The sequence below is a fragment of the Benincasa hispida genome, chromosome 4, assembly GCF_027475165.1.
Source record: "Benincasa hispida cultivar pf3 chromosome 4, pf3_genome.v1.1, whole genome shotgun sequence".
NCBI classification, from domain to species: domain Eukaryota; kingdom Viridiplantae; phylum Streptophyta; class Magnoliopsida; order Cucurbitales; family Cucurbitaceae; genus Benincasa; species Benincasa hispida.
In genome coordinates this window covers 3,044,097-3,060,167 of record NC_143481.1, presented here as the reverse complement: position 1 = coordinate 3,060,167, position 16,071 = coordinate 3,044,097, and the positions used below count along the sequence as shown (strand labels likewise).

The following is a 16,071-nucleotide window of genomic DNA, read 5'->3' as shown; positions in this document are numbered from 1 at the left end:
TGAGTTTGGATAAGAGCTTGGTGATGTATTGAGCTTGATTGAGGTGAAGGCCAAAAGGTATGTAGTTGATTTGAACACCAAGAAAGTGATTGAGTTGGCCAAGATCTTTAAGCGAGAACTAGTCATTGAATGTGGAAACAAGGTGATTCAAGTGGATTGTATCACTACCAGTGATTATTAGATCGTCGACATACACCAGTAATATAGTAATAGTGATGGGGGTGGGCATGTAGAAGAGGGAGGTGTCAAGAGTGCTCAATTTGAATCTCGATCGGCGAAGTCTTTAGTTCATCGTTCTAAGCCCGTGGAGCCTGCTTGAGACCATAAATTGCTCTGATAAGCTTGCATATATAGTGTGGGTAGGATTTGTTTTTAAAGCTAGGGGGCTGGGTCATGTACACTGTCTCCTTCAACATGCTGTTCAGGAAGGCATTATTGAAATCAATTTGGCGAAGGAGCCATTTATTCGACACTGCTAAAGTAAGAACAATTCTGACGGTGGATGCCTTGACGACTGGGCTGAAGGTATTGAAGTAGTCGAGGTCAGAGTGTTGGTGGAAGCCTTTGGCAACAAGGCAGGCCTTGTGCCTCTGAATTGATCCATGGGCATCACGTTTTAGGCGGTAAACCCATTTGCAGCCAACGACATTGTGAGTAGAATTAGGTGGCACTAATGTCCATGTGTTGGTGCAGTGTAGGGCATCAAGTTCATCAACCATTGCAACTCGCCACTGTGGAATGGCAAGGGCATGGGAGACAGTTGTGGGTTCAAGTTGAGAGAGATCGGTGTTGAGTTCAGCAACCCAGGCTTTTGGTTTAAAGACACCAGCCTTGCCTCTGGTAATCATAGGGTGAGTATTGATGAGAGGGCGGGCTGTGGTGGTTAGAGGTTGCGGGGGTGAGGGTAGTGGTGAATGTGTCTAGGAAGACAGGGGAGTAGGATTAAGAGGCGGAGACAAGTGCAAGGGAGGTAGTGTTGGAGTAGAGGTATATGGGGAAGAGAAGGGTAAATGAGGTGAATTTAAGCTTGAACGTAATGATGAAGTGATTGGATTTGGGTCAGACATAGTTTGGACTGGTAGGAACTAGTCTTGAAAGTTAATAGCGGGTGAATGTTGGACCCAGGGATATGAGGGCAGGTGATTAACAGTAATTGAAGGTTGGAAGTGGGAGGATTGAGGCTGGGGGAACCAGGTTGTGATTGGTGGAGCTGGAGATGAGGAGGCTTGGATTGGAGTGGATCTGAAGCCTGTTTGAAATGGAAAGTCATCTTTATTGAATTGGACATAGCGAGATATGATCACTTTGCCATCATCGGTTAAGCAGCGGTACCCTTTATGTATAAGTGATGGTCCAAAGTAAACACACTTTCTGCTGTGGAAGGCAAACTTGTGAGCCTGATAAAGTTTTAAGTTTAGATAACATGCACAGCCAAAGACTCAAACAAAGGAAAAGTCTATCATGTTGTGAAGAAAAGCTTCCATGGGACTTTTGTCCTAAAGAACAGAGGAAAGAAAAGAGTTAATTAGCATATTAGCAGTTTGGAATGCATACCACTATAGATGCAGGGGCATTTTGGCTTGTGCGAGGAATGTGAGAACCGTTTCAACAATGTGTCAGTATTTACACTCGGCACGACCGTTTTGAGCCGAGGTGTATGGGCAAGAGACTCTGACTTGAATACCCAGACGTTCACAGATATAGGCAACTTCTTTGAATTTTCCACCTCCATCCATTTGTAGTACTCAAAGTGTTTTGTTAAACTGAGTAAGGACAAAGGCTTGAAAATGCTGAAAGGCAGAGGCTGTATCACTTTTCTGTTTAAACAGATATAACCAAGTGAACCTACTGAAGTCATCGATGAACAACACATAGTAATGAAAGCCATCAGCTGATGGCATTGGAGCAGGCCCCCAAAGGTCTATATGCACTAAATCAAAAGGTGTTTGTGCATGAGATGAAGAAGTAGAGAAAGACAGATTGTGGGACTTTCCAAACTGATAAGCTTCACAAAAGAAATTCTCATTATCAGAAAGTTTCAAATTACATCCACTAATTAGTTTTGCCAATATTTTAGAGGATGGATGTTCAAGCCGCCGGTGTAAGAGCAGTTTGGAGGTGGTTGTGCCAGTTGTAAGTACAGACAGAGAAGATGACAGAGAGGACTGAGCAGTCGAGCTAGCACCCGGTGACCTTGATCTGGTGAGTGCATTATTTATCAATGGGCTGACAGTATCCAACTGATAAAGTCCATCCTTAAGCTTGCCTTTCAATAGTGCCACCCCCGATTCCTTGTCCTTAACAACACAAAAATCCGCATGAAATTCAACAAGGATGTTATTGTCTTTAGCTAGTTTAGAAACACTAACCAAGTTTTTAGCTATTTTAGGAACATAGAGTATATTAAGGAGAGAAAGAACACCAAAGTTAGTGAGTAGGTTTGAGTTCCCATATTGGGATATGGTGAGTGGAGTACCATTGCCAACAATGACTTTATCAGTACTTGTGTAAGTGGAAGGTGAATGAAGGAAGGTGGGGTTACTTGTTACATGAGTCAAAGCTCCACTGTCAACGTACCAATTAGGATCTGCAATGGTTTCAGGGGAGGCAATGGCTGAGTGGGTAAACAACGCTGAGTTGTTCTATTCTTGATTTCTGGTAAGTGGAAGTTGGATGGACTCAGCCCGAGTGTGTGTTTGTCAGGGATTATTGAATTCTTTGTTGTAATAGAAAAAGCATATGTCAGTAGTGTGGCCAAGTTTCCCTCAGGTTTGACATGTTGGTCTGCTTGTCAAGGCATTGTTCCAGCGGCCTCTTCCTCTGTTTCGGCCTCCCTCTCCCCTGAAGTTTGAAGGCTAAGAGTTTCCATGAGGGTTGCGGTGGGTGTTTGTAGATGTGTGGGGGCTGTTTTGCACAACATTCACAGAGGCTGGATTGAGAGAGGGGGAGATATTAGACATTCCAATGATCCCGGTCTTGATTACAAGTGGATACTCAAGCCGTTTTTCATACGAATGGAGGTCCGATTGTAAGTCAGACCATCGAGCTATTCCTTTACTTTGGACTGCTACTGCCACGAGGTTGTATTCTTCGTCAAGCCCAGATAGCACCTGCGAAACAAGATCAAGTGGAGAGACCGGAGAACCTGCAAGAGCAAGGTCATCAGCATACCGTTTCATCAAGGTCAAGTACTCACTCATTTTTAGAGCCCCTTTGCGAGTTTGTTGAAATAGCCTTTTGAGGTAATCCATTTTTCCCTTGACTGTATTCCGACTAGTTCTTGGACTGCTTCCCACAGGTCTTTGGCGGTTTGAAAACCCATGACCTGAGTTGCTATTTCTTGAGTCATTGAGTTATAGAGCCACCCTAGCAAAAGCTGGTCGACGACAATCCACGCATCATAGGCCGGGTTTGGTTGTAGCTCAATTTCAGACATCACTCTTGCAGCTGGATCGATGCTTGAGCTTTCGCCGGAGTGTTCATTGATTTGCTTGGTGATGAATCGATTGGGACAGAGATTTTCCCCTGTTAGGTATCCCTCTAGTCGATAACTTCTGAGGATAGGCCAGGCAAGATTTTTCCATAGCAGAAAGTTCGATCTATCCATTTTAATGGATGTCACTTGATTCAACAATTGGTTGAGAGGAGGTCCTGTGATGTTGCCATTGTTGACAGCTCCAGGAAGTGTGGCAGAAAGGACAGCAGGCGTATTCACCATATTTTTTGTGTTTACCGTAGCTCTGATACCAACTCAGAACCCAGAAAATTAACCAGAGGAGGACGGAAGACGATGATGACGAAGGCTTAATGAATTAATTCCTCTTCTTGCTATTTAGTATATATGAATTTTTCCACTAATTACACTATACAGAGGGATACCCTTTTTATACACACAAGAGCTCTAATATGGACAAAAGAATAAATAATCAGATCTTTCCTTTTTGCAGGGTGAAGGACGACCGTTGCAACCAAAATCTGTTAAGGAAAGAGAGCGGCCATGGTGGCAATGAGCTTAGCGTCCTTGTGGCGCCTCGTCATCTGCTGAGTAGGTTGTTTATCCTTGTCACATCTGAGACTAAGGAAGCCAAGTTCTAGGATGGATAAGCCAGTCGCCACTAGCAAGGAACCAATTTGGTTACCAATTCTTGGTAGGTGATGAAGTCTTTAAGATGGCCTTAAGTTGATGGCAAGGGCTGATGTAATGAGTCATGTCAATCTTAGGATGCCTCTTTCTAGCAAATGTAAAGGCATAAAGTCTCTAACAGCCATATGGCAAGAGTTGGTGAATCGGTCTCTAAGGATGTAACATCCAAAAAGGGAACTCCATCCAGCGGACACAATTTGAGCAAGAGAAAGGTTCTTACATGCTAAAAACTCCTAGAACCTATAGAGGTTATAAAAGTTTTTCCAAGATTGACAAGAGCTTCTAAGAAAGAGATTTGAAAATAAATTAGAATGAGTGCATGTGTGTACGTGCGTGTGTGCATGGGTATGTGTGAATATATATATATATATATCAAATTAGACACCTAAAGGCTATTGATATTGCAATTAGCAGCGGAGTATGATTAATATGCAAGAGGTCATAGGTTCAAGTCATGGAAGTATAATAATTTTGTTATTTATTCTCTCCACTTATTTTGAGCCAACCAATAAATCAAACTTGGAACTTACCAAGTGAAGAAGAGAATGATTCAAGTGGTTTAGTCAAGAGCCATGGAAGAAGAGAATCTCCCCAAAGGACACTCTCGACTAGTGACTCATAAGTCAAGCTCAAGAGTGGGGGTTAGGATAACTAAGAGGTCGACCTAAGAAATAAGCTCATGCTAAGCTTGAGCCAAAAGTAGATTTGGCTCAACACTACATCGATTTTCGACGTCAACATCATCTTTGTAATAATCAAACAAAATACAAAATATCTATCATATGTAGAGATTCAAATCACCCAAATCTTCCCACTTGCAAAAAACACACAATTATTTATCGGTACATTTCCTTAAGACATTTTCAAGTTATTTCTTTTCTTTTTCTTTAAGTAACAAATGTTGTTGTGTGTCGCACTTCTACTATTCCACTCCATCACCAACATTAGCAACCATGTGTTCTATATGTATTCTCACACGTTGAATATATTGACATGTTAATCATTTAGGAAAAAGAAATTTTGAAAATTGTTAAAAATAAAAGGAAAAAAAGAGGAAAATTAAACGCAACTTTAATAATATATATCGTTTGGTGTTCGCCAAATCCAATAATGGATAATTAGTTATATGAATAATGAAGTTGGAGTTTTAGATTGATGAGTCGTTATAAAGGGATCATTGACCACTTAACTACTTCATTCTAATTAAATAATAATTAAAATATCATTTTTCATTTACGTACTTTAAATGTTATATCATTTTAGTTCAATATATTTTTAGATTTAGTTCAGTAATAATTTCTTTTGTTTGTAAAATTTATGTTTCTTTCTTTGTAATTTTTCAATTATGATTTTTCACATTTGTCAAAGAAAATACTTGAATTTTTAGTTAAATTATTTTTTAAAAATAGTTTTTAAAATTTGGTTCAACTATTTAAAACGTTAGTAGAGAGTGGATAACAAAACATAAAAACGTGTGAGTAGAAATAGAATCATAAACTTAATTTTTAAAAATTAAAATAAAATAGTTATTAAATGGGACGTTAAATGTCCAATTCGTGTCTTCAAATATTTCTAAAATTTAGAAATAGTTAAAGTGGTTAATTCCAAGTTGATTTTTCTTTTAAATAAAAGTAGTCTCATTATTATGATTCACTTTGTAAATCTTTTTATATATAATCACGTTGTGTGTGTATTTTTAGTGAAAATTATTATTATTGGCAAAATAATTTTGATACAAACTGATTTTAGAAGACTAAATTTAGAGAAACAAAAGTATATGGACTAATTAAATAAATTGAACCAAAATAGATAGATTAAAATGATATTTTTAAAGAATAATATTATGAGAAATTCTTATAAATAGAAAAATCATAAAAATACTTACACTTTATAGCAAAAAGTTCTAAAAGTGTTGGAACTTACTTTTGTAACTTTTTACTATAAAGTGTAAATATTTTTAAATATTTTTTATATTTAATATCCTTTTATACTATTGTACTAACTCCTAAATAAATTAAATTAATTTTCTATGCAGATTGAAATATATATACATATATATATATATATATAAACTTTTCTATGCAGATTGCTCATCTCATCCAAAAAATATGTTGGTTCATTTGTTGCTTTTACACCCAGTGATGAAGTACGCCAATCACGGAAAGTCACTTTGACTTTTTCTATCTTCTTTTTATCGAATTAAATCTAAATTTGTAATTAGCTATCATTTTTTTTTTTTGGAATAAATTAAATTTATAAGTTATACCAATTTCTACATAAAACTTTCGATTTTATTTAATTAGATTCTAGATGTAGTTAATTAATGTTGCAATTGCTACTTTATAAAAATCACTTTTAGCCTCTAAACTTTCATAAAAGTAACAATTTAGTCCATCAACTTTGATTTGAATTGATTTAATCCTTAAACTTTTAATTTTGTAATAATGTAGTCCTTGAATTTTACTATGTAACAATTTAATTCTTGTACTTTAATACTCGTAATAATTAATCCCTATTGTAGAAATTAGAATTAAGATTTACTAGGATTTCTCGCATAAATAAACCAATAAAGTAAATTAGGGATAAAATATTAAGTTTACATCATAAAATAATAAAAATTGACATTTAATTTTGATAAATTTATTTACGTTTGGGACTAAGTTATTATGAATTTAAAAGTATAAGGACTAAATTGTTACACATTAAAGTTCAAAGCCTAATTTGTTACAAAATTGAGAATATATGGACTAAATAATAGTTGTAAATCAAAATTTAAGGACTAAACTGTTACTTTCATAAAAGTTTAGAGACCAAAAGTATTTTTTAACTTTAAATTTTATTAATTCACCTACTAATTTTAACCAAAAAAACCAAAAAGTCTATATAAAATTACTAATAATTTCAACAATATCAAGTTTAGCATATTTTTAAATTTGACTATTACACAAATTAATCATAGAATAACTTAGACCACTAACAAATTTTAGCAAAAATATTTAGACATTAATCGCTTGAAACTTTCTATCAGTTTTGTATTAATTGAATGAAATTTAATGGTTTAATATTAAAATTTACTTACCAGTTAAGGACGTATTTGGAAGTGATTCTGACATAATTATAAAAATCACTTTTGGCATTTTCAAATCATTATAAAATATATTTATAATAATTCCAAATCAATTTTGATGATATGAAAATTGCATTTAAAAGTATAACAAAATCCTAAATTTATAAATTTAAGAAGAAATTGAAGTAAATCCCAAAGTAACCAACATCAAAATTTGCAATATAAAAAAAAAAATAAAAAATAAAAAAAAAAAATTATTTGAAGAGAGAGAGAGATGATGATGAAATTGTAGGAGAGATAAACTATAAAATAACTGAAGAGGCATGCAAATATTGGTATTTGGTAGTATGTTATAATATGAAACAATCACATCCAATTATTTTTGTATATATGTTGGGCCTTCAAAGTTGTTTGCTTTAACATCACAACTCCACCCAAATAGTGGTTTTGGATCACCAAATATTCCAACAACCATCTTTCCCCTCCATAACCACTCTCTTACTTCCCTTTTCCATACATATAAATACTATACTCTCCTCTCCTTTTCAAATCACCACCACTCCACTCAACATTTTCTTCCATTACTAAATAAAAGTACTCATGTTTAATATCATCTTCACCTTTCTTCTCCTCTTTTCTTCCTTCCTTCTTCCCTCTTTCAATGCCTTGACCCACCATTACTATGACCACACTTGCCCTAATCTCGACTCCATCGTCGCCCGAGAAGTCAACTTAGCCACTGCTAACGATAAGACCGTTCCTGCTGCGTTGCTTCGAATGCACTTCCATGATTGTTTCATCAGAGTAACCAAATCATTATAAACAAGCAAAACTTATTTGTATATATTTGGAATGACTTGTCAAGTACTGATTATATTTTTTTTTCCGCCTTTGAAGGGTTGTGATGGCTCTGTGCTTCTTGACTCCAAGGGGAAGAACACGGCTGAAAAAGATGGCCCTCCCAATATTTCTCTCCATGCTTTTTATGTCATTGACAATGCCAAGAAAGCTATCGAATCTACTTGTCCTGGTGTCGTTTCTTGTGCTGATATTTTAGCCCTCGCTGCTCGAGACGCCGTTGTTTTGGTAATTTCTAAGCAAATTAAGGGTCATTTGTGAAATGAATTCTTTAAACAAAGACTGATTTTTAACTTTGGAATTTTATAATTAGTCTGGAGGCCCTCACTGGGAAGTCCCAAAAGGAAGAAAAGATGGAAGAATCTCAAAAGCTATTGAAACTAGACAATTACCAGCTCCCACATTCAACTTCTCTCAACTTCAACAAAGCTTCTCCCAAAGAGGACTTTCTTTACATGATCTTGTTGCTCTTTCAGGTTAAGTCCGTCGTGTTAAATTATCACTAAACTCAACCGTTATTATTTAACGAGTCAAAATACGTTCAAAATCTTAAGTTGATAGATTACAATATATTTGAATTATAGGTGGTCATACTCTTGGATTTGCTCATTGCTCGTCGTTCCAAAACCGAATCCATAACTTCAACTCGAGCCTCGACGTCGACCCATCATTGCAGCCAGCCTTTGCCGCCAGCCTCCGGAGCATATGTCCGGCAAGAAATAAGGTGAAAAACGCCGGCTCCGCCATGGATTCAACTTCCACAATATTTGACAATGTATATTTCAAGCTGCTTCTTCAAGGGCGAAGCATTTTTTCATCAGATCAATCTTTGCTTTCAAATCCCAAAACAAAAGCCTTGGTTTCAAAATTTGCCCATGAACAGCATCTCTTTGAGAAGGCTTTTGTGAAATCAATGGTGAAGATGAGTCGGATTGCCGGCGCCGGCCAAGAGGTCCGGCTAAACTGCAGGGTGGTCAGATGAAATTTAATGTATATGGATTTTTATTTTTATTTTTTCAAAAGAATTAATTTTTTTGAGTGATATTTAATGAGGTGGTTTTGAAAAGCTCTGGTTTGTATGGATGAAATGTGATAATATTTAATTATAGGAACAAAGTTAAGGTTGGTTTGAGTATTTCCTCGAAAAAAAGAAAAAAAAAGTTGGTTTGAGTAAAATTGTTTAAGGGTTTTGAAGTTTTTGTTGTTTAATTTGTAATATATTTTTATTTACTAAAGTGTGGAAAATATTGATACTTGTAGTTTCATGAATTTTTTTTTTCCTCCTATATAGAAGGAAAATATGAATTATTACTAAACTATCGCTCTCTGTTGGTATTTTTTTCTTATCCTTTTATTTAGTTTATTTTTATTGAATTGCAATTTTTTAATGGAAAAGATTAAAACAAATTGAATTAAATGATTAAGTTTTATTAAAAACAAAACTATTTAATTAGTGCGGTAGTTCATTATATACTAAAATGATAACTCGGTGAACAATATATTGAAGGGAAGGGAGTATTTATTAAATTAGAATTATTGTTAAACTATTTTATTTTTTAAAAGTTTAAAATCTAAAAGAAAATTTAACGTCGAACTCTTTTTTTATTATTATTATTAATATTTACGTATAATAGAGATAGAGAGCAATATTTTTTAATCATAATTCATAATATATATTAGTTATGGACGTTATGGTTATTCTTATTATTACATTTATAACTTTTTTTCTAAACAATATTTTGTAATTTCCTACTTCATTCCTCTCTTTTTCCTCCTCCTTTTTTCCTAATTTTTTTTTTACCTTTTAGAAGTGATAAGTTTTTATTTATTTATTTATTTTTATTTTGGGAATAATTGGAAATTTTCCTCGCTTCCATAACTTTATCCTTTTTCTCGAGAAGGGGGACACGAACAGTTAATGAAGTGTCCAATAGCATCGATCTGGCTTTGCTTTATTAAATATATGTGACCAAAAGATTGGTGGCACTAAATTATATTATTAAAAATTTTATAAGTTATCGATATTTTTTATATAAATAAACTTTTATCAACGTTCGACATTTTCGTACGTATTTTACATTTTATGAAAATTAATATCGATGTAAAGATTGAATCGAAAAATATCACAAAGGTAAATATAATATAAATAATAAACATATTAATTTTTAGAAAATCATGAAATATTTATTTGTTAATTTAAATATATTTTTAATTTTTTTGTTTTTATAATTTTTTAATAAATATCCATCAATATTGACACGCTATCGATTTTTACATCAATATTTTCGTAAAATTGAGACATTAATATTTTCGTCGACGTCGATATTTGAAAGGTGCACTAAACATTAGAATTATTGTATCATTTTAATGTGTTGGGTGAAAATTTAACTTTCAAAACAAGAAGGGAACCAACATTTTGGTTGGAGAATCTACATTGGAAAATTTGGTGTTAAAAGTCTCTTTTATATACTCCAATCTTAAGTTTTGGGTTTGGGCCCCAAGGGGTACCCATGTTTTGGAGGGGTGGGGAGACCCACCAATGTGGGTTCGATGGACCACACACGCGCCGCTGCCGCCAATTGGTGATTATTAATTTTAATAAAAATAATGTTTTTATTATTTTATTTATTTTTTTAACCGAAAAAAAGGGAGGAAACGGTCGCTCCATTTGACAAAGTTGCCCGTTCCGTTCCGTCCGCACACGTTCTGTGGCGGAGAGCCTTTTAGGCCCCAAGGGGTACCTATGTTTTGGAGGGATGAGGAGATAGACCAATGTGGGTTCGGTGGACGTCCCACATGCACGCCGCTGCCGCCAGTCGGGCGTGGTGCTCATGTGGGTGATTATTAATTTTAATAAAAATATTATTTTTTTATTATTTTGTTTATTTTTTTAACCGAAAAAAGGGGAAGAAACGGTCGCTCTGTTTGACAAAGTTGCCTGTTTCGTTTCGTCCGCCCGTTCCATTCCGTCCGCGCACGTTCTGTGGCGGAGAGCCTTTTTCGCTCCCTATGGTTCAACACTGAAGGCCAAAAAGCGTGGTCTTCAGCAGTTCGAAAGACACAATTCATTCCTCACTTCTCATTTCATTTTTCTCTCCTCCTCCATTTAAGTTTTTTGAGCAGTGGGTTTAGAAAGGGTGTGTGTTACGGTTAGTAACAGTGCATTTTCGACCGGGTTTCCTTTGGTTGTTTTATCCTGGGATGATGTGCCAATTTTCAGACCCGCTTGCACAGCAAAGCCGCGAAACGTCTTAAAGAGAGCGAGTTCCGCGACTTAGCCTATAACGAGCTTCTGTTTTGCAAGTGTTGCTCTTCACTTGACTGTCGTGCCTTGACGATTTACTGTTTGTCGTTTTGAGGGTCCTACCGTTTCCAACATAATGTCATCAAATTAACATTTAAGTTACAAAATTTATCTTAAACTTTGGATTAGTGTACACTTTTTTTTAGTTTTCAAAAATAGTTCTATGTGCATGTCGAATGAATTGTAATAAATCAAAAGCATAATAAAAAAAATTAATAGGGTTTTAGAGAAAGTGACTACCAAGAGATAGTTTTTTTTTTTTTTTTTTTTTTTTTTTTGAATTTTGGAAGACTTATTCAACAACCAATCATGTACAATGACTAGGGTTAAATTTATTAAGGTTTTTACATTGCAACTTTTTAAGTATTTAAGATTAGTAGGACTAAAAGTTGAATAATCAATTATGAAAGTTGGAACAAAATTAATTTAAGTCTAGAGAGTTTAGTTTGATAAAGCTAAAAGTTCTTGTTAAATTTAGGAATAAAAATCAAATATTTCCTAAAGTTTTTCTTTTCTTTTCTTTTCTTTTTTCTTTTTTTTTCTAACATTTAAAATGTCTATTCCAAGTCTTACATGCGTTTTTTTTTTAATTATTCTTTAAAATCAACATCCAATCATCCAAAGGTTAATATACAAATTTAAAGTCTATCTATGTATTCAACCATTGACAACAATGCAATAATAAGAACTACAATGCAAACTTGGAGCCTTGACTTTTAAATCTTGTTTGTACCATGAAGATAGAGCATTTTTTTTTTGTTGGATTGTTTTTCGGAGTTATTTATGTTGTTAGGGAAGATCTCTCTTGTTTTTAGTCACTTGTTGTAATAAAATATTTTTTTAAAAGAATATTAGTCTCATTTAGTAATCATTTAAAAAACTCATAAGTACTATTTTCAAATTATTGCTTTCCACTCTACTTTATACTAATGCTTTGAAGACTTATGAAGAGAATTTTTTATCCTCCGTTTAGATTCAAGAATGTTTAAGAAATGATTTTAAATCTATGATTTGAGATTCGAGAAATGATTTGAAACTGATTGTTTATACTTGAAATGAATGTATTTAAATTTTTTTGTTTAGATGGTAACTGAGAAAGAAAAAAAAACTAAGAATTTACTAAGATAGATTTTTAACTATGATGTGTTAGTTGAAAATTAGAATATGACAAGGTCAAATAAGTAGTTAACTTTTAGATCTTATGAATAAAAAAAAAACTAAGAATTTACTAAGATAGATTTTTAACTATGATGTGTTAGTTGAAAATTAGAATATGACAAGGTCAAATAAGTAGTTAACTTTTAGATCTTATGAATACAAAAATTTGACAATTTTAGTAAGAAAAGTTTTTAAATTAAAACAGGATTTAAAAATCATTCTCTTTTCTACCGTAACAAATAACGAAATTCATTTGAAATCCATTACGAATTGAAATCTCTAAAAAAGTTATGAGATTACAAATAAACCATTACGAAAGAAAGATGAAAACCTCAATAGAGAAAATAGAATTACTTTTTCTTGTATAAAAAAAGCTAAAAATCAACCGACCTATATTTAGAAAAGGGTAAATAATAAATTAGACCATTTAAACCTTAAGAACAAAGATACTATAAATTTAAATTGAGAATGAAATTAAATCAAATAAATAAAAAAAAATGGTGGCTGTCAGTGGTCTGACGCGGATCATTAGAGTCACGTGAATCTTTTTCTGTGGAAGTTCCAATGATTCTTGTGATAAAAATGCTGAATACCAAATATATTTTTAATATGAAATTAAATTTTCGTTCTATTTTAATCTTATGGTTTTTAATGTCCAAATTTCATCTGTGCTATTATTTTTTTTCCTTAATATGTATTTATATTTTCTTTTAAAATCTTGAAAATATAATGCATAATTTCTTTTCTGGCTTGAAATTTGCTATTATTTAACTGATTTCTATAAAATAAAATGAAACCTAAAGTATAAATTGCTAAAAATGATATTTTAACTTAAATTGTAGATGTCTCTAAACTTTAACTGTGCTTATCCCTAGAAAAATTAAAATAATAAACTTTATTTAATGGAACCTTCAATTTTTAAGCTTTCTAACATTTAAAGTATTTAACATGTGCCTAAAATTTTAAATTTGTTTAAAGAAAATCTATTATTCAATATCTTCTAAAATTAAAAGTTTTGGTTAGACAATTAAACTTGTAAAATAAACAAAATTCAATTTTTTGTTTAATAATTTTTTGAAGTTGAAAGTTTGTCTGATTTTACAGGAATAAAACTAAAAGATTAGAGATGTGATTTAAAAATTCTTAGACCTATTTGACATAACCATGAAAAAATCTATTATCTACTTTAATTAACATAAAATTAATTATTCGACAAACAGAGCATAGTTCAACTAATATTGTATGTGTTAGCAGCCACAGTTATAAAATATTATGAAATAATATAATTTAAAACAATGGTGGTCAGAGTTGGTCATTAGAGTGTGAGAGTAGCCAAGTCAACATGGTGGAAGTAAGGTAGAGGACTAATAAAGACATTTTGATAATTTTAAGAATCATATTTTAAAAAGTTGATTTCAAGTGTTTATCTCAAACCCACTTATTTCTTAAACTTATTTTTCTAAAAGTTTAATATCATCTAATCTTAAATCACCAATTGACCCAAAAATTTATGTTGGTGGGCAAAGATAAATTTAATTGTAATATCTAAAATTAACCTTATTTTAATACATGTCAAAGTGAGTTTAGCTCACTAGTAAGGTTCGATTTCCTATGTGCGGTACTATAAAAAAAAAAAAAAAACTTTATTTAATCCATGTTAATCTTATTTAATTCGTTAAATAGGATGCATTTAGATTTTTTTTCCTTCGAAAAAAATAAAGAAAAGAAAAAATCTATCGTAATTGAAATTATCATTGCAAAATAAGTAAAATTAAAAGAAATTTTTATAAATAAAAAATCTCAAAAATATGTACTTTTATAGCAAAAAGTTCTAAAATATTTTTAAATATTTTTTTTATATTTCAAAAGCCCCTAAAATTAACGGGTGATTAATAAAATTATGATTAAATAATAACAATAATGATAATAATAATTTTGTCACCGTTATCATACAATTGGGTACGTCTCTTTTGCCTCTCTCACGTAAGTTTCGCACTTCGTCCACCTTAACCATTAATATTATTATTCACGTGTTCCATACATTTTTATTAGCATTAATTTAGAAATGAAGTCCCTTAATAATAAAAAAAAAATGAATAGCTGAACAAATAAATTATAAGATTATAAAACTGACTTTTTTTTTTAATTTTATTTTCACCGTAGAATCCAAATTGAGATCGCACTAATCTTGTTTTATACTAGTTTGAATTATTGCTATAAATTCTAAAATATGTGTTTCGTGTTTGGTAATCATTTAGGCCTCGTTTGATAATCATTTAGTTTTTTGTTTTTGTTTTTGAAAAATTAAACTTATATCATCCACATTTCTGATAATAGTTTACATCTTTATTAAGTACAATGGTCGAATTCTTAGTTAAATTTCATAAACAAAAACAACTTTTTGAAAACTAATTTTTTTTAATTCTCAAAATTTGGCTTGATTTTTTAAATCATTGATGAAAAGTAAATAACATATGAAGAAATTTGGAAGTGAAAGTAATGTCCATAGGCTAGGCTTAATTTTAAAAAACAAAATGGTTACCAAATAGAGCCTCTTAATTATTTTTTTTTTTCTGTTGAAAATTAAGTCTATTTCATTCACATTTCTTACAATGATTTGCATCATTCTTAAGTAAAATGGTTAAATTCTTAGCTAAATTCCAATGATAAAAACAACTTTTTGAAAGTTCCTTTTTAAGTTCAAAAAAATTGTTTAGGTATTTTAAACTATTGGTGAAAAATAGATAAGAAAAGAAAAAAATTGGAGGTGATAATAGTATCTATCTATAAACTTAATTTTAAAAAACAAAAATAAAAAACAATATTACAAAACGAGGTTGCAGCTATTAGATAAATATTAATTAACTTGATACATTGACACAAACTACAAAATAGAATCCATACGCTAACTTTTTCCTCAAATAAAAAATGGATACATTATTTCAGAAAAGAACATGTTGTATATGCACTATTTTATTTTATTGAACTAATATTAGTTAATTGTAAAAAAAATAACTATAATATTATTTAGATAAATATAACAAACATGTCATACCATCGTATTGAATTAATAAAAGAGATAACATAAATAATAAAATTTTAATATTAAAACATCATTGAATTTAGAAATTTAATAGAAATTATTATTAAAATTAAATAATTATAATTATAATTTATTTAGTTACACTCAACGATATAGAGTTTCGGATTTAGGGTTTTTTTTTTTTTTTTTTTTTTTGAAACGATGGATTTAGGGTTTACGTATAAGATATATCTAAAATGAGGAAATATAATTGAAATTTAAAAAATATAATATGGGAACCGTAATTTTTTAAAGTATGAAATTAAAAATAGAAAATTCATAAAAAAAAAAAAGAGAGAGAAAAAGTCACAATAAGAATATTTATTTATTTATTTCGCTATGTTTCTTTCACCATAAAATGAATTAAAATTATGGGCACGAGGAGATCAAGTTATCTTCCACATCCAACAATAAATAATATTAGTAACTTCTTTTTTTTTTAATATTTTAAAATATGT

The 16,071-nt window shown here is 31.6% G+C and overlaps 2 protein-coding genes across 2 annotated transcripts; one reads left to right on the top strand and one right to left on the bottom strand.

The window, feature by feature from the left end:
* Window positions 1–3,202: 3,202 nt before the first annotated feature.
* Window positions 3,203–3,718, bottom strand: LOC150036409 (uncharacterized). The gene has a single exon (XM_090312827.1). The coding sequence runs from the start codon at window positions 3,716–3,718 to the stop codon at window positions 3,203–3,205; it is 516 nt and encodes a 171-aa protein (XP_090168953.1).
* A 4,040-nt stretch (window positions 3,719–7,758) lies between these two features.
* PER64 (Peroxidase superfamily protein) lies at window positions 7,759–9,334 on the top strand. The gene is made up of 4 exons (XM_039030380.2): window positions 7,759–8,015; window positions 8,109–8,297; window positions 8,383–8,545; window positions 8,654–9,334. The coding sequence occupies exons 1-4, from the start codon at window positions 7,812–7,814 to the stop codon at window positions 9,049–9,051; spliced, it is 954 nt and encodes a 317-aa protein (XP_038886308.1). The 5' UTR covers window positions 7,759–7,811; the 3' UTR covers window positions 9,052–9,334.
* Window positions 9,335–16,071: the final 6,737 nt, after the last annotated feature.

Coding starts and splice junctions, on each gene's coding strand:
- LOC150036409 (XM_090312827.1), bottom strand. CDS start 3,718: ATGGTGAATACGCCTGCTGTCCTTTCTGCCACACTTCCTGGAGCTGTC.
- PER64 (XM_039030380.2), top strand. CDS start 7,812: ATGTTTAATATCATCTTCACCTTTCTTCTCCTCTTTTCTTCCTTCCTT. Junction 8,016..8,108: donor TCCATGATTGTTTCATCAGA/GTAACCAAATCA, acceptor CCGCCTTTGAAG/GGTTGTGATGGCTCTGTGCT. Junction 8,298..8,382: donor CTCGAGACGCCGTTGTTTTG/GTAATTTCTAAG, acceptor TTTTATAATTAG/TCTGGAGGCCCTCACTGGGA.